The sequence below is a fragment of the Apteryx mantelli genome, chromosome 8, assembly GCF_036417845.1.
Source record: "Apteryx mantelli isolate bAptMan1 chromosome 8, bAptMan1.hap1, whole genome shotgun sequence".
Lineage (NCBI taxonomy): Eukaryota > Metazoa > Chordata > Aves > Apterygiformes > Apterygidae > Apteryx > Apteryx mantelli.
Genome location: NC_089985.1, coordinates 37,258,160 through 37,280,299, shown reverse-complemented (window position 1 = coordinate 37,280,299; position 22,140 = coordinate 37,258,160). Strand labels below are relative to the sequence as shown.

At 57.7% G+C, this 22,140-nt stretch overlaps 2 protein-coding genes and 1 non-coding gene across 3 annotated transcripts; all 3 read right to left on the bottom strand.

Annotated features, from left to right (window-relative positions):
* Positions 1–1,086: 1,086 nt before the first annotated feature.
* TRNAG-CCC (transfer RNA glycine (anticodon CCC)) lies at positions 1,087–1,157 on the bottom strand. Its single transcript has one exon. It is a non-coding gene; the product is annotated as a tRNA-Gly (tRNA).
* Positions 1,158–2,146: 989 nt separating this feature from the next.
* Positions 2,147–4,701, bottom strand: BSND (barttin CLCNK type accessory subunit beta). The gene is made up of 4 exons (XM_067300787.1): positions 4,477–4,701; positions 3,610–3,713; positions 3,285–3,455; positions 2,147–2,625 (listed from the first exon to the last, which is right to left on the bottom strand). The coding sequence occupies exons 1-4, from the start codon at positions 4,651–4,653 to the stop codon at positions 2,484–2,486; spliced, it is 594 nt and encodes a 197-aa protein (XP_067156888.1). The 5' UTR covers positions 4,654–4,701; the 3' UTR covers positions 2,147–2,483.
* Positions 4,702–6,934: 2,233 nt separating this feature from the next.
* TMEM61 (transmembrane protein 61) lies at positions 6,935–9,827 on the bottom strand. Its single transcript, XM_067300500.1, has 2 exons — positions 9,417–9,827; positions 6,935–7,269 (listed from the first exon to the last, which is right to left on the bottom strand). Exons 1-2 carry the CDS (start codon positions 9,764–9,766, stop codon positions 6,966–6,968), a joined length of 654 nt encoding a protein of 217 aa, XP_067156601.1. The 5' UTR covers positions 9,767–9,827; the 3' UTR covers positions 6,935–6,965.
* Positions 9,828–22,140: the final 12,313 nt, after the last annotated feature.

The following is a 22,140-nucleotide window of genomic DNA, read 5'->3' as shown; positions in this document are numbered from 1 at the left end:
CAAAGCAAGGGCAGCCCCGTAGGCTGGGCACACGGTTTCCCCCGGGGGACACCCTCTTGGTTGCAGGCGTTGTGACAGTAGAGAAGAAGGGGCTCCCTGGTCACAGAGCTTTATGTTTTTATACGTTTTATATTTAAAAGAGCGCTCGTGGGCCTGTTTGCACTGCAGGCTGGGAAAGCCCTGACACGAGGAGGCAGCCAGAAGTGGCTGCAAGGGGCAGACTAAAAGTGGCAAGAGCATATGGCTCAGAAGCGGGTTTGGAGTTGCTTGTTAGAGCTTTGCTAAACCAATTCGTTAGCGAGACGGAGGAAGCAGCAAGGGCAGATCACACGCGGCGCCAGCCACAAGGCCGATCTGATCTGCGCATTTTGTATTACCCTGTGCGTGCGTTACCCAGCCCCGAAAGGAGAGGATATCTGCAGAGAGATTTTTTTCAGCCTCGTGCACTCACTCAGAAACAGCTGAAAACTGAGGACCTTGTAGTCGATAGATCCGTTTCCCCTCTCAGCATAGGGGAAGCCACTAGCAAGGATCCCTGTTGCTGCCGGGAGCAGCGATACCCTCCCGGCCACGTCGGTGCCCTGAGCCGTGCCGCGAGGGCAAACCGCGAGCGAAGGCACCGGCCGCCAAAAGCATCAGGCACCAGCCGCGATGCCTGTTGAGCCCCTGGTCGCTGCCACGTCCAGCGAGGAGGATCTGGGGTGTCCACACAGGAGGGAGCCCCGTCTGCAGAGGGGAATGGAGGGAGCCGAAAGAGCAGCGGAGAAGTCACCAGCACGTGGGGAAAGGGCCCGAAAAGCCGCTGCTGTCCGTGAATGCTGGCAGGCAGGTAAACAGGGAGCTGTCAGGACGGTGCCGGCACGGTGAACCGGACTTGGAGGCCCCAGCTGCACCCCAGATCCCTGGGAAGGCAGAGGGCTGCGCTCTGCCCAGGCGCCGCTGCTCCAGCTGCCAGGGCCTCCGAGCAAAGAGAGCCATGAAAAAAGCACAACCTTGTACAAGGTGCTGGGAGCAGCCCAAGGGAAAGATCCCATTTGGGCAATCAGGGCTGCAAGCACAGCACGCTAGGAAGCTTCATGTGGTCTTTGCACCAGCCGGGAATCGAACCCGGGTCGCAAGAATGGGAATCTTGCATGATACCACTACACCACTGGTGCTGTGAGTGTGCAGGGCTCAGCACTGGACTAAGTACACCCCACTGGTGTCTTGATGAGCCTCGCAAGTGCTCTCAGCCCTGAGCAACTGCAGGTCCTAACAGGGCCCAGCGTCATTAGCCCAACTGCCTGGCACGGCTACTGCAACTTCACCTTGTGCCCCTGCCCCGCTTGTGACAGTAGCTCCTGCAACGGGGCAGCGCCAGCCAAATCTGGCTGAGCCGTGCACGTCTCGCAGGTGCGAAGTTTGGGGAAAACAGGCGTCTGGGAAGAGGAGAGAGATCTCATTGCTACGGGCAGTGAGGGGAAGGCTGCTGCAAGGGCTCAGCCCCTACGAGACACCCGCGAATCTGTGAGGGCTCTGTCTGTCTGTCCTGCCCAGGCCTGCGAGTGCTGAGGATTAATTACATCTGCGCGATGCCTTTGCACGCCGGGAGCCAGCAGGAGGCAACGGTACGTGCGCGGGGAAGCCGCGGCATGGGCATGCTGTGCAACCTGCGCCGGCGCCCGGGAGGCAACCGCGCTGGGCCTCATCGAGCTCTTAATTTCATGCAGGAATGTCCCGCCGCTTGCAATGTTTAACTGCGGCTGACGCCGCGCGGGATGCTGCCCCGGCGGTGCAGGCACCCAGCGGCGCTGGAGTCCGGCGCGAGGGTGCTCCGGCCACCGTATCCCTGCGGGAGATGCTTCGGGCGATGCAAAGTCGCGCTGGCGGAAAGAGGTGGTGCGTCCTGGGACACGCAGCGGGGGAAGGAGATTTGGCTCCTGAGCTGACCGGGCGCTAGCAATACAGAGCCGCGTCCCGCCCGAGGCACCCTCCGAAATTCAGCGCGCCGCTCCGCAATGAGGGGCCACGGCCGGGCGTCGCTCGGCGCCGCTTTCGGGGGCCTGGATTTTGGGTGGCCCCAGAGGCGCCCGCGAACAAGCCGCGTCCAGCAAAACCTCCACATCCCCCCCGGTGCAGAAACATGAAAGATGTCGGATGTCCCAGAATCTAATTTAATTCCCCGGGGGAGCTCTGGCAACGGGGGGAAAGGGCTTTGCCACGGGCCCTGCCCCGCGCAGCCTGCCGGGAGCGGGGGCAGCGCTGCCTCCCGCAGCGACGAGCCGGCCTCCAGCAGCGCGGCTCATCGCCCCTGCCCGGCCGCTCGCCCGAGCTCTCCGGGGGCATCCCCCTGCCCCTGCGCATCCCTGCAAAACACGGAGGTTCTCCCGGCGGGGGGATGCGAGGCGGCAGGGCTGCGCTCGGACCCGGCGGCCGGCGCCGCTCGCAGCCTCCCTCCGCTCGCGCCCGCCGTCTGCAGGTGTCTCCGGCGCGTCCGGCGGCCGCTAGTCCTCGGGCTCGAAGAGGCGCTCGCTGTCGGCCGGCAGCACCTCCGAGCCCTCCCGCAAGCCGTAGTAGAGGTCGTCGTGCGCCTCGGCGCCCTCGCCGTCCGGCTCCTCCGCGAGGACGGCCAGCGGCGCCGCCGGGCTGCGGGCACACGGGGAGGCGGTGGCGGCCGGGAGGCTGTTTTGGGTTTTGCCGCGGAGGTTTACAGTAAACGCAGCGGGGCGGGCGCTGTGTTTTGCCCACGACACTGCTGCCGGGGCCGAGGCAGGTTTTTGCGAGCCCCCGCCACCGCCCTCCTCTGCTGACGGAGTGGTGAAGAATTAACTGGGATTTGTTTGTTGATTTAATTGAACATGGTCGGGGCCCCCCAGGCGCCCGGCTGCACGGGCGAGCGTGGACGGCCCCCGCGCCAAGCAGCGGGGTTCGGAGAAGGCGGGAGCTGAAGCTCCTCTGCCACCCGGGAGGGCTGCGCCCGCTTTAACGCTGCTTGTGGCTCAGCAAGGACAAGCAAGACGCAATCGCCCCTCGGTTTCCCCGTGTTTCCCCCACGTGGGACGCCGGCAGGGCAGTTCCCTGCAGAGTCACCGATACCCCGACGGAGAAGCCGAAATGCTTCGCCCCGGCAGCCACCACCGCCGCCGCCTTTGGTGCAGGGAGCTCAGGGTCGCCCACGGGCCGCGTGGGCACCGCGGCCGTTTGCAAAGCGCTTTTGGTCGCCGCCTCCCAAATTACCGCCGCCGCTCGCGAAGCAGCCACCCGCTTCGCCCGCCGCCGCCGCCGCCACCGCCGCTGTCACCTACCCGCCGGTGGCGGCTGCCGTGCCGCGGGGCGCCGGGTCTCGGGGGGCCGCGGCGGCGCCCGGCACCTCCGGGTGGATCTCGGCTCGCGCCTGCAGCCGGGGCTCGGCCGCCGCCTGCCGCTGGGCCTGCTCGTAGGTGGGCAGGCTCTTCTCGAAGGCGGGCGCCTGCGGGCTGCGGGGGGACGCGCCGTGGGGCTCCGGACACCCCCCTGCATCCGGGGGCCGTGCGAAACCGGCGCTTCGCACGCGGGGGCTGCCGCGATGCGCGGGACCCCGCCGCCACCGCCCGCCGGCCACACCGAGCCCGCTTCCCGCGCCGCACGTACCGCTGCTTCCCCGGCTTCTCCACCGGCGGCGGCGGCGGCGGCGGCGCGGCGGCCCCCGGAGCCAGGAACCGCTCCGTCTCCGAGTCCGCGGGCACAAACGTGATCTGGGGGCAGAAGAAACGCGGAGGCCGGGGGTGGCGGTGCCGGGGGGTCCCGGCCCCGGCAGCCTCAGCGCGGCTCCCGCGCCCGGGTTTCCGGTGCCATTGGCATGTCTCGCTCGGGAAGGGTTTTTTGGGGGGGGATCGATGGGGGAGGAAGCAAAACGCCGGGTGGGCGGCTGTGCTCTGGGGCGGCGACGGCGCTGGGAAGGGGCCGTTCTGCATCGCCGAGCGCCGCCGCCGCCGCCGCCGCCGACCCGAGGGCTCCCTTGGGAAGAAAAGAGGCTTTTCTGCCAGGTCAGGTTGCCGGGGAGGGGACGTGTGACGGGCGACGTCCTCTGCCAAGGAGACCCGCAGGCGAGGTCCGTGCCGAGGGGGCTGGAGCGCCGGCCCCGGCTGCTCCCGGCCCCCCGCAGCCCCTCCTCCAAGCCTGCTTCTTCCCGAAAGCTCCCCAACGCGCCCCGGAGCCTCCGAGCCCTGCGCCCCCCGCGCGGGTGCCACGGCTGCCTTAGGGACACTTCGTCCCCCCTCTCCTTCCCCGGCTCCCCCCCGGGTGCAGCTTCACCCCGGGTCACTTTGGAAAAGGGACCGGAGGGGGAGGATTCCCACGGGGGGGGGGGGGGGGATGAGTGCAAGCAAATTTCCCTGTGTTTATTCCCTGCTGCTTGCTCGGAGCCCGGCGGGGTTTGGGACCGCGGGACTTTCCCAAGCGTGAGGAGCACCCGGAGGCGCCGCGCGGTGGGACGGGCCGGGACGGGACAGGCCCTACCTTGGGGTAGCACTGGCACATGCTCCAGGTGATGCCCACGGCCACGAGCAGGATGCCCAAGGCGCAGAAGGTGACGTAGATCTGGGGCTTGTCCACGCTCATGATGAACAGCCCCGTCATCACCAGGAAGAAACCCAGCATGATGAAGCCGTAGCGGAAGGTCTTCTCCTCGGCCATGGGCGCGCGGGAGGGCGCTGGTGACGGCGGCGGCGGCGGGGACGCGAAGCCCTCTCGCCCGCCGCTGCGCTGGGCGCACCTCCGGGGCAAGGCGAGGAGTGGCTTCCGTACGGGCAGCCTGCTCCTGCCCGGGGCCGAGCCAGCCGGTTCTGAACGGCTTTGTAATGAATGCAAACACGCCGCCGGAATTCCCGCCCGCCTGAAGCCGCCCGGCACGCGCCGGGATCACCTTGCCCGGAGGCAGGCGCGGCCGCGGTGGCACGGGCGCTCGGCGCGGGAGAGGCCGGCGGGGTGATCGCAGCAGAGCCTCTGCGGCCGCGGGTTTTTGCAGGACGTGCTGCAAAACTCAGCGCTGTCGGTTCCCTTGTCGGAATCTCTCCGGAAAACATGTTCGGGTCAGAAATGCAAAGAAAGGTAGTTTTCCAGAAAGAGCACTTCTTGTTGAAGTTTTCCTGCTTTCTTGGATAACTCAACCCGAGCTCTCAGGATGCTGCCGGGAGCCAGACCGGCTCCGCAGCTCCCCCCGCGCACGGGCCTTTTGCAAGCCCCGGGATGGGGGGGGGTTGCACAGCCCGGGATAACCGAGGCAGGAAGGGCACGGAGCCCCCGGGAGGAAAGCGCAACCCCCATTCGGGGGGGCACAAGCCAACCCGCCGAGGGAAGGGGCTCTTTTAGGGGCTTAGCCATCACGGCCCCGGCCCCGAAGGATACGGGTGACCGCAGCCCGGTCCCACCCTGCTGGGGGACGCTGCCGAGCTCCCCGGGGCGTAAACCCTTCCGCCGGAGGAACGGAATGAGCGTGCAAGGAGCCCGGCGCTCGCTGCGGCGCGGAGGCAAACATCTTTATTGCAGGCAGCGAGGGTGTCGAGCCGCTCTGGGCGGCTCTTTACAGGACACGGTCTGGAACGCCACATGCACATAGATGCTCCACACACACACACACACACACACACACACACACACCAGCCGCTGAACGTTTTTAAACAAAACCAAGCGAGGCGTGGGAAGTCGATATGCGGGAAAACAGAGCGGAAGCAGCAGAGAGATGGATGGAGAGTGCGTTAAGCAGGCAGAGGGGCAAACCAGGACTTTTGGAGAAGCGTTGGATGCGCTTCTCCTCCTCCTCCTCCTCCTCCCGCGCGCCGCTGCTCTCGCGGGGAGACGGCGCGCTGGTGGGACCGGGCGAAGCAAAGGGCAAAGGAGCAGGGGAAAAACCAAGCGAGGCAACGGGAGGGCAGACAAGCTCAGCATCCCTCCCGCACCCTCCGCCTCCCCCCAAAACCTCCTCTCTCCGCAGAAGCGCCCGGAGCGGCCCTTCGGCGAGACTGCCAGTCCCGGCCGCCGCGTTCGCTCCCCGGCAGCGTGCTGCCGGCTTGTCCTCCTGCCGCCTTCCCCACGCGTTGCCGCAGCTTTTATTTCGCCTCTCCTCCTTCACCCAGGCCGGGCGGGCGCCGCACGGGAGCCCCCACGGAGGGGCCAGGCCGGGGCAGCGGGTGCCGACGGGCACCGAGTGCGGGCGGCTGCAAGCGCGCGGGATCCCGCAGCCGGGGGAGGCCGCCCCGGCCAGCAGGGCTCGCGGCGCCCGGGGAGGAGGACTCGCTCTGCCCTGCTGCTGCTGCTGCTGCTGCTGCTTCGCGGGGAGATGGCAGAGACGGGGAGCAGCCGCTCCAGCGCAAAGTCCGGCTGGGTCCCATGGCGCCGGCGGGATCCTGCAGGACTCCTGTTCCCGCAGCTGGGGCAAATACCGCGGGAGCTCTCCGGGGCTCTGCGGAGCGGGGTGCTTGGGCTTCACTGGACTTTGCACTGAAGCGCGCTCCCGTCTGCTGGCCCGGCAGCCGGGCGGGGAGCGGGGATCTCACCGCCGCCCTTAGGATAACCAAAAGCGCCTGACGTGAGCTAAATCTGCGGCACGTTTTTAAGAGAATCCGTCAGAGAAACAGAGTAAATAAGCTTGGACTGAGCTCCTCACCAGTACCAGTGCCAGCGGGAACTGGGCTAAGTTTTGCTCTACCCGGCTGCGGCGCAGACCGACCCGCTTAGGAGAGGGCACTTAGGAGGCCAGAGCTGAAAGCCGCGGCGGCCCCGGGGCGGGGGGGTCTCGGCCGTACGCGGGCGCAGCTCGGGAGGACCCCATTTTCGGCGTGAGAGGAAGGGCTCTGCGGGCTCTTTCAGCGCGGGCTCTCGGTCGGGCGGCACCGCTGGGCTCCGCAGCCTCGTCCCCGCCGGGCGGCAGGACCTGGCCCTCCCGGAGCCCACGCTGCTCTTGACAACGGCCCCGGCCCGCCGCTGCCGCCACCGCCGCCGCCGCCGGCTCAGACGCCCCGGGCGCTGATGTTCTCGTAGCTGGGGGGCGGCGTGGCCCGCGGCTCGTCGGGGCGCTCGCTGCCCGGCCACGGCGGGCTGGCGCGGCACAGGGCGCTGTCCGAGGAGCTGCGCCGGCGGCCGCCCTGCCAGCACTGCTGATCCTCCTCCTCCTCCTCCTCCTCCAGGTCGCGGTAGAGGGGCGGCGTGATCTCCTCCTTCCTCCCCGGCGGCTGCACGTAGGCCAGGGTGCCGTGGGCCGGCCGGCAGCTCAGGGCTTCCTCGTAGGTGGGGATGGCGCTGGCGTCCCAGCCGCTGCAAGGGAAGCGGGAGGGAAGCGGCCCCGTCAACCCGAGCGAGCGGGTCGGGGCGAGCGGCCGGGCGCCCCGCTTGGAGGCGGCTCCGAGCCCTCCGCGTGCCGGCCCGCGGCTCCCGCCGAGCAAACGCGGCTTGCGTACGGGGGAAACCTGGGGCCAACCTTTGCCCCGCGCGCTCCGCGCCCTACGGATCGGCGCGGCCGCGTGCCGGCTCCGTGCGCGGCTCCCTCCCGCCGCCCCCCGGGGCACCGTCGGCCCTCGCAGGTTCGAAGCCGGCGGGACGCGCTCGGGAAGCCTGAGGGCACCCGGGAGGCACAGCCGGCCCCCCAAAGTCGCTGCGTTTTGCAGAGGTGTCCCCACCCCGGGCATCCCGCGCCGCCGCCTTTGCGGAGCCGCCGGGTGGCCGAACGGTCGCAGCCTGCGGAGGGACGCTCCGTTCCCTGCGAAATCCGGGAAAGCGCAGCGGGCCGCTTCTCCGGAGGGAGGATCGCGAGCTGCCAGCCCTCTGCAGAGCAGCGTTTTCTGGCTGGCGCCTGCGGAGGGCTTTGCTGCACGAATGCCAGCACGGCCAGGGCTGGAAGAGCTGCGTCGGCGCGAGCAGTGCCGGAGCGGCCGCTGCCGGGGCTGATCCGGGAGAACGGCCACATCCCCGGCTGGGGACACGTCTCTGCCCGCGGCAGAGCTCGGCTGGCGCGACGCCAGCAAACCCCTGCGTGGAAGGAGGAAAACCCACCGGTCTGCCCGGGCCAGCTCAGGATCTCGCTCCCAGATATTCGGATGGGCTCCAAAACCCCAGGGGAACCTGGAATATGTCTCCCACCCCGACAGAATTTTCATGGTTTTATGTTTTCAAAGTTCCTTTTAGTCCTACTTTTCCCCGGAGTCTGATTTATACTAGAGCCAAGATCTTTGCTGTGACCCCATAAAACTGCACTTTGAAGGGCCTATTGGCTCTCTTTTCAGAGCGTTCGCTGAAAAAAAAAACCTTTTTAATCGAGAAGCGGAAATAAATCTCAGAGCCTCACACAGGGAAAATCTGGGGACCTGATTAAATAAGCAATATTGGTATCCAGGGGTGTGCAAGGGGTCTTTCCACACAGGTAAGCAGGCGTTGTAAAGGGTCCTTCCACTGCATTTCCATTGTACTTAATGCCCACCTGATGACTATTTCCTCTTTTTTTTATATATATATACATTTTATATATATATATACTTTTTTTTATATATATACATTGGTCCCCCAGCATACCAGGGACCAAAAAAAACAATCTTGTGAACTCCCTGTAAAAAACAAAGGCTTTTCCCGCCTGGATGGAGGTTGAGGATGATTACCCCGCAATACGCTAGGTATGGGAACGCCCCGGGATTTCCCGGGCTGAAAGCAACTGGGCTCAACGACACCGCCGGGCTCTCCCTAACGCTACTATTTAGGCCACCTCCAGCACAGCAGTCAGTACAATTCTCACTCTGCCCCTTACCGCGACCAGGCCTGAGCGTGTCTGCAGGAGACGGTTGTGCCTACGTTGGGTAGAGGACTGTGCCGGGACAGACAGTCGAACTGCCAGGCCAAGCACTCGGCCCTCGGGAGCTGGGTTCTCCAGTTCCTTGCTGGCTCTCGTTTCACAACCTCCTCTGCCACCACGGGCGCAACTCCAGCAGCTTGGGCGTTACAACAAGCAACAGAGGTTTTGATAAAAGCTGAAGGAGCCAGCAACACCAAAGCGGTTGCTGAGAGGTGCATGGCGAGGTACATGTCCTTGGGGCACAGTGCTTGGAACACACCTTAAGGGGCAAGTTTAACTATATTCTCACTTAAACGTCAGTGCTACTTATCTTGTGGTCACCCACACCCTGGTAAGCAATGGCACCCTAATATAAAGGCCCTTGTGTTGCTCGCTGAAGGAATAGGACTGGCAGGAGCTGCTGGAGCGTGGTCTCCAATCCTACTGCTACAAGTGACACTACAACCCCTCTCACAGGCAGGTCAAGCTCTTAAAAAAGTAGTGAATTTCTTTTTGCTCCTATGAGTGGCTGTTCCAGGACCCCAGGGCTCCTCAGCTCAGAAGCGTCCTTCTCTTTTCCAGCCTAGATTCATTCCCGGCTCCTTTTCCCGTCTCAACACCCGCGCGGGGGCCTTGCACTAACCTGCAGTTCCATTTCTCAAGGGGCTCCGCGGTGAAGTACTGGAGGTCCCTGGGGAAGTGGTACTGGTAGCGTCGGGACACCACCCTGGCGTTGGCTTTCACGGACCACAGCAGCCCGAAGAGGAGGAGGATGCCGCCGATGCCGCAGCAGAAGAAGCTCACAGAGCGGAGCAGCGCGTTGGACGAGGAGCTGGGGACCGCCTCGGCTTCCCGGGGAGGCGCGAGCTGAGCCCCGCTGCCGGCCACGGCGCCCATCTCCCCATCGCTCCACCAGGCGAAGCACAGCGTGCCCGTCACCAGCAGCACGGCCCCGGTGATGGTCACTCCATAGCGGAAAGTGGAAGCCACCATTCTTCACAAAAAGTCCTTGCACCAAAGAGTTGGGGGCAGACGACCGAAGCAACGCATGAGAGAGCCCACGACCTGAAATACAAGAAAGGGACTGGGTTTGAGGGGGACAATGTTACAGCTTCCATGGAAAAAAAACCTCCCAGAGGAGAAAACTGCTAAGCTAGGACCTCCCTGTGGGTTGGATGCTTCGGTGTCATCTTCAACTATTTGTCATTGACTGATCTCTGCTGTCAGAAAGGGCATTTCCACCCTCTCAAATGGGAACCACACTTGTGCCGGGGGGGGGACGACCCATGTGCAGGGTGAAGACAGCTACCAGATGGACTTGCAACCTTTCCAATAGCCTCCCAAGAATGTCCTCGTTTTAAAGAAATCACCCAGCGCTCCTCTCCAGGCAAGACGAAAACTGCAGCCAGTGTAACTAAGTAGTCAGCTCCAGGGACTGGCATATTTCTTGTCTTTGGATTTGATTCCAGACGTCCTCCCAAACTTGGAAAAACGCCAGCTGGGTTTATGATCAAAGCAAAGCTTATGAAAGAGGTTGGGGAAAGGGACATAAATCTGAGATGTCATCGCTTCCAAATCAGATCAGAATTATCAGGGCACATGTTTTCTCCTCTGAGACTGGATGTAAATCAGTCCTGCAGTGACAGTAGGTGTCTGGCATCGCTGCTCAGAAGCCCACAGCCCAGGAGATCCGAGGCTGCGCTGCCTCCTGCTTTCTCAGGGAAAAGGGCCAAGCAGCATCTCTGAAAGTCACGGAGCTGCTGTTTCAAGGGAAAGACGGCTCAGCCGCTGGCAAACCAGGGGACCTCGCCTAGGGATCGCTCCCAAGATGCTGGGTGAGGAGGGACCCACGGGAGCTCTCCCATGGCTGATGGAGCCCACAGTAGCTGAGCTCCCCTCTGTGACCCAGCTCAGGTCAGGGATATGTGCGGGAATTAATCTGCATCTCCATTAAAAGTCAGGAATCTGCTGGAGACAAGCTAAACCCTCTCGGGGAAGACCAGATGACTCCTCTTGGTAGCGAACGAGCTATTTAGAGGGCTCTGAGCGTTCAGCTGTGGTTGTGTCCCAGTTCTCCAGCAACGTCCCTGGACTGTTCAGCGCTTGGGAAATCCTGCAGCATTTAAACCCGCCTGCAGCTACTTGCCTAGATATTCAGGGTAACAGATGCTCGGCTTTCCCACCACCCCGTTTGCTGGGGTGGCCCTGGCAGCCCCGGCATCGGGGGACGGCGCAGGCGCGCGGGCACCTGCCAGGACCTCAGGCGAGGAGGTAAATCGCTCACTGCCATCAGCCAGGGACTGAAGGCAACATGAGTTTGGCGCACACACACCCCACCCGCCCCCGGTTTTGCTCTCAGCCTAAGGAAATGAAAAATTAAAACCAACACAGATGATAGATTATCGTTTGGGACATGTCCCTCTCTTCTGTCATTGCGTATCGCCCTGGGAGGATGAGGGACCGCTGAACTCGGTGTTCCTGCTATGCTGGTCAGGGGCTTTGAGTCAACAGACCGCTGAGATATATGCAGCTCTTATTGATCCAGCTGTTGCGTCCCATCGCAAGAAACTCCAGAGGAGAAGAGGGTTCCGTTTACTTTGAAAGCGGGACTCCGTAACCAGAAGGCCAGAAACGCGGCTGCGTGGGTGAACGGCGGAACTCCAGCGCTCGCTCCCTCGTCCCGGGCAGGCGGGCGGGAGGCAGGGCCTGGCCGTCTGAGCGGATGCTTCGAGCGATTGGTTTTGATTTCTTGTTAAATATGTGTGTGGGGGGGGGTTCTCCCCGGTAAAATACAACATCATCTGGGAGACAATCCCCAAAGTGCTCTACTTACAATAGGAAAAACGCACATTAAACGAAGTTTTGAATGAAGCCAGGCAGGATGCTTTTTTATTCTGCTTAAGCCTCATGCTGTCTGCTGAATTAAGACCAGCTTAACAGATCGCTGTTGCTGGTAAATGCCGCTGACTCCGGAAGAGTCTGCTGAATCTTCTCACAGCATCGTCACGAGCTGAGAGCAACATCCCTTCCCCGGCACGGGAAGATCTGGGGAGGGGGCTGCTGATTTCTCGTCTCTTCGGGGCCCTCACTCCACATCGCTTTCTCCACCCCAGCAAACAACAGACATTTATTCCTAGGGCTTTAGGACGCCCTACCATGGACTAACCAAGCAGTGCCAGCAACAGGAGAGGCAGTGACATCCCTGCATTCCTCCTCTAGCCCTGCTCGCCGCCCAGCAAGAAGAGGCAAGCTCAGCTCCCTCCTCCGCCTGGGCACTTACTGGGAAAAGAAATGAAGGCTCCGAGTGAAACAGGTGAGGCAAAGGCAATAAACAGCGACCCACAGAGAATAAATTGTTTAGGAGACTCCCCCAGGTCCTCGCCTGCCATTTTGAAAATTCCCCTGCATAACATTGATATAAACTCATTTTTCATGCTCTAAATGAGCTTTCCAGCCCTTTTCAAAAACCAAGCTGCACGTTGCATCATTTTATCCTGAAATCTGTGAGGGAAGAGCCAACGCGAAGTCGGGAGCACCAGGCAGAGCCCAGGTCAAGATGAATTCAGTGTGATCAAGGCCGGGTGAAATTATGTTATTTCAAGCAGCTATTTATCAGATGGGCCCACTAAATGGAAATCCAAATTACTTTGCAGTGAAAGAAAGACCATACGATCTAATCTATATTTAATGAAGAAACACAGTGAGAAGTGAGACTTATGAAACTCGCAGGAGGACTGCAGGGCTCGGAGCCCTGATAACATGCTACGTCTTTCGTCTCTAGGTCATGAGCTCAAACCCCACGGCGGGCTGGCCTGCTGCCAGCTCTCCCCACCAGCAGCCGCAAAGTCACCGGGAGGGAAGGAGTTTGTGTTTCTTGCCCGTGGCCAGGTAGACCTTCCCTTCAGGAAGAGGGGACACGCTTTGGTGCTCCCTTTTGAATAGCGGCGTGGGGAAGGGACTATCAGAGACCTGTCAGAGATGCAATTAGATGCCGTTAGAGACCAGCCTCCTCCAGCACACCACCAAACTCTGTAAGGAGGAGCCGGTAGAGAAGGGGGCACACATGGGTTTTCAGAGCAGTAGGTGCTCAGGAGAGCGTGAGAGGACACTGCTGACCTGCTGGATCCCATTGCTTTTAAGAGCATTGCATTCTCCAGGAAAAACTGTAGCCAATATAGTTGGGGAAGAAAAAAAAAACAAAGCCCAGCAGCTCTCTCTAGCAAACTCTGTGGAAATTACAGGTCATTCTGAACTGAAAACCTGCATTGAAATGGCAGCAAATGTTGAAACGTTCAGATCTTGCAACCAACTGAAGTGTCAGCAGTTTCCTCAGGAAGGTACGTGGCCAGAGATGTGGAGTCAGGCACCGGTAGTTGGTCCTGGCCAGGAAGGACGCAGCTGCCACTGCTGTGGGGTGGAGTTTGAGGTGGTCCAACATCCCAGTCATCCTTCCCCCATCAGTGCAGCCTCCTCAGAAGCCCAGGAAACGGTTCAAAACTAGCAGGCCCTTCCCAGCAATTGCTCCCCATCCATAAAAAAGGCAGAACACTGCTCAGTTTTGCAGCCAAGGCAGCTGCAGGTAAGGTGAGACCATCTGCAGAATCTGCACCCTCCAGCCTGCAGCTGAGGCCCAGCCAGAGCAGTGCAGGTTGGCTGGTTTGAGTCCACCAACTGCAGTGGAAAAATCACTTCCGCGATGTGGAGGCAAGGGGTGAGCAGAGGGAGGGAACGGCTCTCAGGATCTGACTGATTCTGTTAACGCTGCCTTTCCTGGAGTCCTGCAATTGTATAAAGTCCTCAGGTTCTGGTTAAGAAAAATACTGCCAATGAAAAGAGAAGGTGTCAAAGCTCCTAATTGCCTTGGTCGAGGAGGAAACTTGGGCCACGTGATCTGAACGCACCCCTACAAGGAAACCGTGAGCCGACCACGCGTTTCGGCCTGGAGCGCTGTGCACATCTGCAGCAAAGCTCTGCGAGCAGCTTCTCCCTCCACCTCTGCAAACAGCAGCAAGGGGGAGGCTGGCAGCAGAGGTAAGCCGCAGAGCTGGCAGAGGTGACAGATTGACAGCTCGAGACAATAAAGTCGTCTTTCCTGACAAAATCAGCGCAGCACGGGGAGCAACGCTAAAAGCTTCTCCAGCCTCCCCAGCAAAGCGTTCCTCCACCGAACCCGCGGGGGCGGTTCCTACGTGCTTTATTGCATTAGCATCAAACAGGTCCCTCGCCGAAAGCCCTGCCTGTCCCCTCTCAGGCTAGGACAGCTCTCCTGAGCCTCTTTCAGGAGGCCTTCAAACATGCAATGTGTCTCTCAGTGTACCAACCACCGGGAAAAGAGCCCAAGGGAGCGCGGGGCGGAAGGGGAGGTGTGAGACCGCGGCAGGAGGGAGCATGCCCCTGCCCGAACCGCTGCTGTCCCAGTGTGCTCCGGGCTCTGCCCCACAGGCACAAGCGCTTCTCACCACCCAGCGCATCGAGTGGCCTCCCGAGCATTTCCAACCCGGACTTGCAAGACAAGGCTGCCCCTCCGATGACTGCTATTGCCTCAGTCCAAGCACGCACCTCCACCTTCCAATACACTTTGACATTTTGTTCTGCCCAGTCTCTCCCTTGACCTGCTTCTGAACAGTCCTCATGGGAGAAAAGGATTTGCATGTTGCATGTACGAACAGACATGAGCGTTAACAGTTTACACAGTTCCAGTAAGATGCTGAGAATAGCATTCCCCATATAAAGTTATGCAGATGGTGATTCATAGGGTCTACTAAGCATTACTCAGAAAAACAATCTTTCCCAGAGGCACAAGAAATGAAAAGAGTTTTGAATCTCTCCCACTGCCATCAAGTGGAAAACCACCTCCACAACCCGTCCTTCCACTGCAACTGCCAGAGACTTTTAACCAGTGACAAACGCACCAAGAGGAATGCCGTGAAGAAACGTGCTGAAGCGCGAGTGTATAATTAAAAAGATTCCATCCTGCCTTTATCTGAATTTACTGTTGCTGTTGTTGTTATTATTATTACTTGTTAGGCTTTTTGGTTCCGGTCCAAACCAAAGTTACAATCAGGCTTTTCAAGCTCTGACATTCTTAACCGCCCGAATGCAGGCTCGGAGCAGATCGCACAGTTTGCAAGACAAGCCCTCGCGTAACGAAACATGCAGTCGCTCTTCCGAAACCTCCCCACATCTGCGGACGCTCCGGCTCAGAAAGGCAAAGGAGCAGCCAGATTTCGGCGCCCCGAAAGCGGAGCCGCTCGCACCGGTGGCCGCCCATCACCGCAGCCGCGGGGCCGGGCTGCTCGGCAAAAGTAACTTCGGCCGGCGCCGCAGCCCGCCGAGCACCCGCGGCCTCTGCCCGTCGGGGCGAGCGGCGATTCGGCTCGGGACGGAGAAGCGACCGAGCAGGCGGCTTCTCGCCGCCGAGTTTGCAGCCCGCGCGACCCCCCGCACCGGGCACGGCCCGTACTCACCGCCCCGCCGCCGCCGCCGGCCCCTCTCCGGGCGAGCGGCGGCTGCGGCGCAGCCCGGCCCCGCGGGGCGGGCGGCACCGGGGCGGGCGGCGCCGGGGGCGGGCAGGGCGCCCCGCTCCGCTCCGGCTCGGTCCCGCCGGGGCGTCCCGCTCCGCTCCGCTCCCGCCCCGCCGGGGCACCCTGCTCCGCTCCGGTTCGGTCCCGTCGGGGCTCCTCGTCCCGCTCCGGTCCCGCTGGAGCGCCCCGCTCCGCTCCCTCCCCGCCGGGGCGCCTCGGTTCGCTCCGCTCCGGTGCGGTGCGGTCCCGTCGGGGCGCCCCGCTCCGCCCCGCTCCCGCCCCGCCGGGGCGCCCCGGCTCCTCCCGTGTTCCAGCCCCCAAAAAAGAGCAAAGCAAAAAGAAAATAGCCCCCGCATGCACTGCATTCTCCCGGTTTTCAAGGCGGCGTCGTGCTTTGAGCGGGGCTAATCTCATGGGCTTGGGAGCTGGGACGGGAAGGTCCGTCAGGGTTTGGCTGTAAGGCTTCTTGTGCATGCGGCTTTTCCGGCTGGCGTTCAATAAATTTGGGTTGCACGGCAGAGCGTTGTGCTTCTGACAGGTGGCACAACACGAGCACAGACCCTGGGTGCCCCTGGGGTGCAGGAGCTAGCGAGGGAAGCGCCGGAGCAGGAGCTGGGAGGGGGAGGTTCAAGCTGGAGAGCAGATGGGTCTATGCTGGGGTTGGGACACTCACCGCCCTGCAGTTGGGGCACCCACACTGGAGCATATGGGTGATCTCTGCCACCAGCTTGCTTTGTGACCTCTTCAGTTCTCTTCACTTCTCTGTCAAACACTGCTGTTACCCCTTTCCCCACTTCCAGATGGATCTTTGTACCTTGCAGTGTGTCTATATCTGGATTTTAAACAAGCTGAGGCTGTTCTGATCTAAGGGCTGGGATGATCTGTATGATTGACATCAGGATTTCTGCATGCTTCCTAATCATACAGGTGAAAGTTGTATTTTATTAACAGCTGTCATGTCGTTATGTGCTATTTGTGTGCCCTCTCAAAGCTCTATTGTATTGCTCTCAAGATACAGCTGCACTTACCTGTCGGATTAAACCATTTCTATGGATACATCTGCACTGTAGTCGAACTCTGTGGGCTTACAGCTCCTGATCTTGCTGGTTCAAAAGCAGCTCGGGGTTTTTCTGCACAGGCTGCAGGGACTGATGTAAAGCCTTATCATGTAATTCAGATATGCTTCATATGTGTTTGGTAACGGCTCAGCCTAGCTGAATGCTTGTGAGTATACAGCACCTTTTACCTGAAGACACCAAAGTATTTTACAAATGGAACCAGAGAAACTGAGGCACAAGGAGTGAGAGTTCATGGAAAAGCAGGCTCAAAAGGGGGCCCTGAAACCTGAACCTAGTGCACTGGGCTATTCTACCATGAAGGCTTGTGGATGTTTGTAAAACACCTTGAGGCTCACAGGTTATGGGTTTTGTGTAAGCATCATGTCTTGTAAACTGAAACTTATCCTATGTAATCTTGCTGACTTTGAGCTCAAGATTTCTTAGTCATGGCACGTGGGTCTTTTTTCTTTAATCTAGACTGATAGGTCTCTTAATGCAGATTAGAAAGGCCCTTTGGAAGGCTGGGTCTCCATCTCAAAAGAGCGTGATATAGGGGTCTCCAAGGCCAGGGCCCTAGCATGGCCTCACCCCCTCAGGCTGGGATGCAGCACAAGCCTGAGCCAAGAAAGCTGGCTTTGAGAAGACCTGCTCTGCAAGTGGAGTGCCAGGCTGCCATCATCTCATCACAGCTAGACAGTCCCTAGACTACTTCTAGCAGCTAGAAGTGCCCGGCTTTGTACATGCAGGGCCAAGTGACGTCAGAGGAAGGGCTTTGAACTCTGGGATCCAATCCGTTGTAACAGATCCCAGGCCTCCTCCAAACATATGGTCAATGTTCCTTGGCAGGACAGAGTTTCACCCAAAGATGCCAGGAGAGAACATCTGGATTTGTCTGTCGCAGATACACCGGTGCTGAGCACTTGCATTAACAGCACCTGTCATGCATGAGGAACACGGGCACTATGAATCACCGATTCCCCTATTAAAGGACAATGACACATGTTTTCTTGCTCATCACATGCTTGTACTTTATTTTTAACTGAAATTTGATTGTTAAGTGGATTCTGAAGCACTTCAAGGCGGCGCTTGCACATGGCTCTGTGTGCCCTTCCTAGCACTGGACTATGCCAACATAAGGCAGGACTCAAGTGGTTCAAAGTAACAAAGCATTTCTGGCCCTTTTGTCTTCAGCTTCATAACCAGCAAGGATCTTCCATTTTCTCCTGCGATCAAGGCTACAGGGAGACACAAACCATGACAAATATTTTGCAACAGAACAGAGGTTCTAGGTTTGTCTGGTTAGCAGCACCTTGGCCAAGCTTCATTCTCTATCTCTGCAAGCTTTCCTGCTGGCATACAATGTGCTTAAACACACCTGGGGGTCAGGACGCAGACAAAGAGCTTCTCCAGAGGGCTCCAGATCTTAGCGACTACATCGGCACTGTTCTGTTGGTCATTCCTGCTTGCCATCTGCGACTGGAGCAGAGTCCAGCTTTCCATCTGCCAGCCGAGATGTTTCAAATTCATGCCTCCCTTCAGAGCCAGGGATACCTCACTGTGCCAGGACCACAGTTGGGCTGTATTAGCCCATTGAGTGTCCAGTGGGAGAGAACAGAGATTTTTATAGATGTAAGAGATATCAGTCCATCATATCCTGGAGCTCACAGGTCACAGCAGGCAATTCCCAAACGCCAACATCAGGCACCCCTTCCAGGATATGCTGACTGCAACGCTTCAGATCTCCAGTGTCTACCTCCTGGGCCAGCTGGTTCCTTCACCCACACATGGTTCAGCTTGGCTCTCATTCCTGACACGTCTGCCCCTTGCACATCACCGCCTCACAACAACCCACAAACGGGGCAGACAAGATAATTGCACTTTGGCTTCATGTAGTGTAAGGTAAAGGGAAGCAACAGAGCTAAGAGCGTTCCCACAAGGGCTGCAGCCAGTGCCCCTGAGAGTGCAAGCACAGGACAGTACCGGAGGTCTCCAAGGGCATAAACACAAACCAGAAATAGCCAGTTGCTGGCCACTGAAGGAATGCAACATTGAGAGCTGGGGACAACCAATTTTAGGGCATAATTAAGAAAGAATATCTGTCCAAAATATGTAAAGCATCCCATACATGGAGAAACCACAATGAAGATAACAAGACGATACAAAAGACAGTTACAGCCCCTGCAAGAACAGGAACAAAGGAAGAACTGAGAAAGAAAAATTGTTCCAGTAATTGCCACCCCCAGGTAAGGATGCTGAGCCTGAACAACGCTGCCACTTAAACAGCAGCAGGTTCTCCCCTCCCTTTGGCAAGGAAAAGTGCTGCTTTTTGATTCACCGCTCACCACGTTTTGCTGCTGCAGCAAATCATATGTAAAATAGTATATTTTACCACATAATCAGGCTAAGTAAATTAGAATTTTAAATACCTCTGTATGTGTGTGTGTGTGTGTGTGTGTGTGTGTGCGCATGTGTGCATTTTCTGCTCCATCCCTCCAACATGACAAGGTGGTGGATACCAGAGCACCAAGTCAGAGTACATTTGGATGCACCAGGGCACTGAGTCCAGAGGAGAACAGTCCAGACATACTTGGTTGTTACCACAGGCAGGAAACATTTTATGGCCAGGTGTAAACACACTGTGCAGCTTCAGGGAAAGACACTTCTGGGAGGCGACGCATCTGGAAAGACAGGCCCATTCAAGATTGCTCCAGGGACTTCCCTGTCCCTTGGGGAACCAGCACCAAGAGAAAACATTCATATGCAGGTCAGCCATTTGTGTAGGAACCAGCTGAACCACACAAAGTGTAGTTGCAACACACAAGGAAGGGTCAGCCCTCCTACCTGTCACACCGCCAGGCGAGCCCACTCTCCTGCTCCCTGCTGGTTACTGGAGTCACCTGGGATTCTCAGAGTTGGCGTAGACCTGCACCCTCTTGGTCAGTAGCCTTGGGCAGGCTGGGAGGAGAAAGATGGGGATCCTGGCCTGGCCTGAAAAGCATAGCTGATGGTGCAGAGTTCTGCACGACAGAGGTTTCTCTCATCTCTGTCCAGGAGGTCCATCAGAGTCCGAGCTAAGGTGTCCGAGCCTCTTCTCCCCTCTTCTGGGAGGCATAAAGAGGTCAACCCTGCTTTTTGCTTCTTAGCAACAGGATGAGGCAAGCCTCCCTGCCAGAGACCTCATACCTGAGACGGGAGTGATTCCACCCTTGGCCAGGACGTACGTCTCTCTCAGTGATTTGGCACTCCGACCGTGCTCCCACACATCCGGTGCCCGTATGAAGAGGAAGGCTCGGACTCCCCCAGCACCCAGCTGCCCCCAGCCACTGCTCGGCAGGCGGCAGCAGCACCATCATCATCAAGGTGGTGCCTTCCTACAAGGGAGCACACTAAAGCATGTCTGAAGAGGCCTTACAGGACATATGTCAACAGATGCATTTCTCGTCAGCACGGACCGTCAGGACACCAGCAGAGGGTAGGTGGATGCAGCCTACCAAACTGATACAATGTGCAGAGACTAGGATGTGCAGATGGGAAGGAGTTCGTACACCCAGCACATATAAAGCAAGGGAGGAAACCTCCCGCTGTTTATCTGTGCCTTAATTTGCATCTTCTTAAAATGCCTAATTAGTTGGGTTTGTTGATATACTGGCTCAGTCACTCCTATTTAATCCAGTTAATAAATCTTAATGCTGAAAATATTTGTCCTACACCTTCAAATGATGCAATTTTCACCAGTGTCCTAGGCTTATTTAAGGTTGAACCTTCAACTGGCCTTAGATCTCCTCTTGGTTGTCCTACTGTATGGAAAATTTGAGGGTGTGGGACTATTTATTCTTTCTATCCAGCTGGAAAAGCCTAGCATTTAGATGTGAAAGGTGATTATCCCAAGGGCCATAAAAAGGTGTTTCCTTGTTGTGAGCATCTCCAGCTTCAACAAGGAGTATCCTCTTTGTGGACAGCTATTTTTTGCCCATTTTGCACATATATATTTTATTTAATTTCAATGACTTTTACTGTATTTGAACGATAACATAAGAGCAAGATCTGTAGAAACTACATTTTGCTCTATCACTTGTTTGAGATCATTTTCTGAAATGGTTTCTACACTAGCAAGATTCTGGGCCCTGACACACTGAGTGTTTGTTTTAAAGCTTAAAAGTGCAGTAGCCCAACTGTAATGATGTCCTAACCACAATTCAGCACCAGAGTCTGCAAAGCTGCACCACACCAAGGAACATAACTGTGGTGGGAAGTCCTGGAAAGGAAGAGGTGAAGATAGTCTCCTCCCACAGAGAGCTTTATGGATCAACAATGATCTGAAAGTCCCTCTGCTGTTCATTTGGGACTTTTGCCATTACAGCATCAGGAGGTTGATACACCTTCTTCTGCTGATGCTGTCGTGTAGACAAGGGGGCATGTTTAAAGCTGTGGGATTCCTGTAAGGGAAATTCCTCTTTGGTAAATGCAGCTATTAAGAGCTTCCTAGGAACAAGTCTTTCCACCAAATCTGTAAAGGCTGGAAATATCAGGGACTCCAGAAGCATTTGAAATTTTCCCAAAAAGGGCTGTGCGTGTGTGAAGAGTTAGATCCTAATGCATCTGCTCAATCTTTAGTCAAGCAAAACTTGCCTTGAGCTCCTGGAGATTTTTGCATTAGGGAGACCCAATACATTCTGCACGGTTCATGTTTGGGCCTCTTTTCTGGGAACAGGTATGACGATTATGCTAGTGCTTTTGTAACCCACCAGTCAGGACGTCTCATATGCCCTTCTTACAGGGCACTCTACAGACAAGAATATGCTAGAGTATTAGCTGCCATTTAGCTCAGGGTGGAGGAACATTGGTTTTCAGCTCTGCAGACCCCTCGCTCAAGCCTGAATGTCAGCCATGAGTGTAGCTATCACAGCTGGGCAGAGAGAGCTATCAAAGATCTGTGTTGGCTGCATAAAACATGGCAAAAGTTAGCTTTATTCCATAGCTTGAACACATGAAGTTGAAGTTCCTGTTTATCCTTGATTCCAAATGCTAATGTCCAAAAAAGTAGCAAACACTTAAAATAAAAGATAAAACTGGCTAAAGGATAGCAGAGTTCCAACAAACTCAGTGTTACACCAGGGATAAACATTCAGCTACACTGTCATGTTCAAGAACCTTGTGAAATCTTAACGTCTCTGCTGCGCTCAGCTATTACAATGGTCTACAGGGAAGAGGTAATAGGCATTTCTTTTTTCAGCACAGAAATGCAAAAGAGAAGCCTAAAAGCAACCTTAATTCTGATTTTTAGACAAGGACTCTTGTGGTTGCCACAGTGTATGAATCCACTAGGAAGCCCTTGGAGTCCAATACAAACCATACCCAGCGCAGAGATGCTCTGCAGCTAGTTACCTTTCCCGGTTTCCCTGCATTATCTCACCTTGCTTGGAATCAGGCTGCCTACAAGCAGTTCTTTACCTTGGCGGTCTGTGCTGCGAGGTTGCTGAGGGATATTATGCTGCCAGCAAGCCTTATGAAACTTTTGTTGTAGCCATGACGGCCTGAGGAAATAAGCAAGGTATGGCTGAAAGGAGAAGAAATACATTTTATTAGACCAAGTGATATGTAGCTGGGAAAAAACAAAACATGCTTTCAGGCACAGAAGCCTGTCTTCAGGTCAGAGTACTTGGGGCTGCGTCTGGTAGTCAGAGAGTTATAGATGGTAAGTCCTTTGGGAAAGATTCTGTGTTTCTTACGTGAGCTTAGATGTCGTTGTTTTGTTTGGTTCTTTCTTCTTCATGTTGTGCGGTCT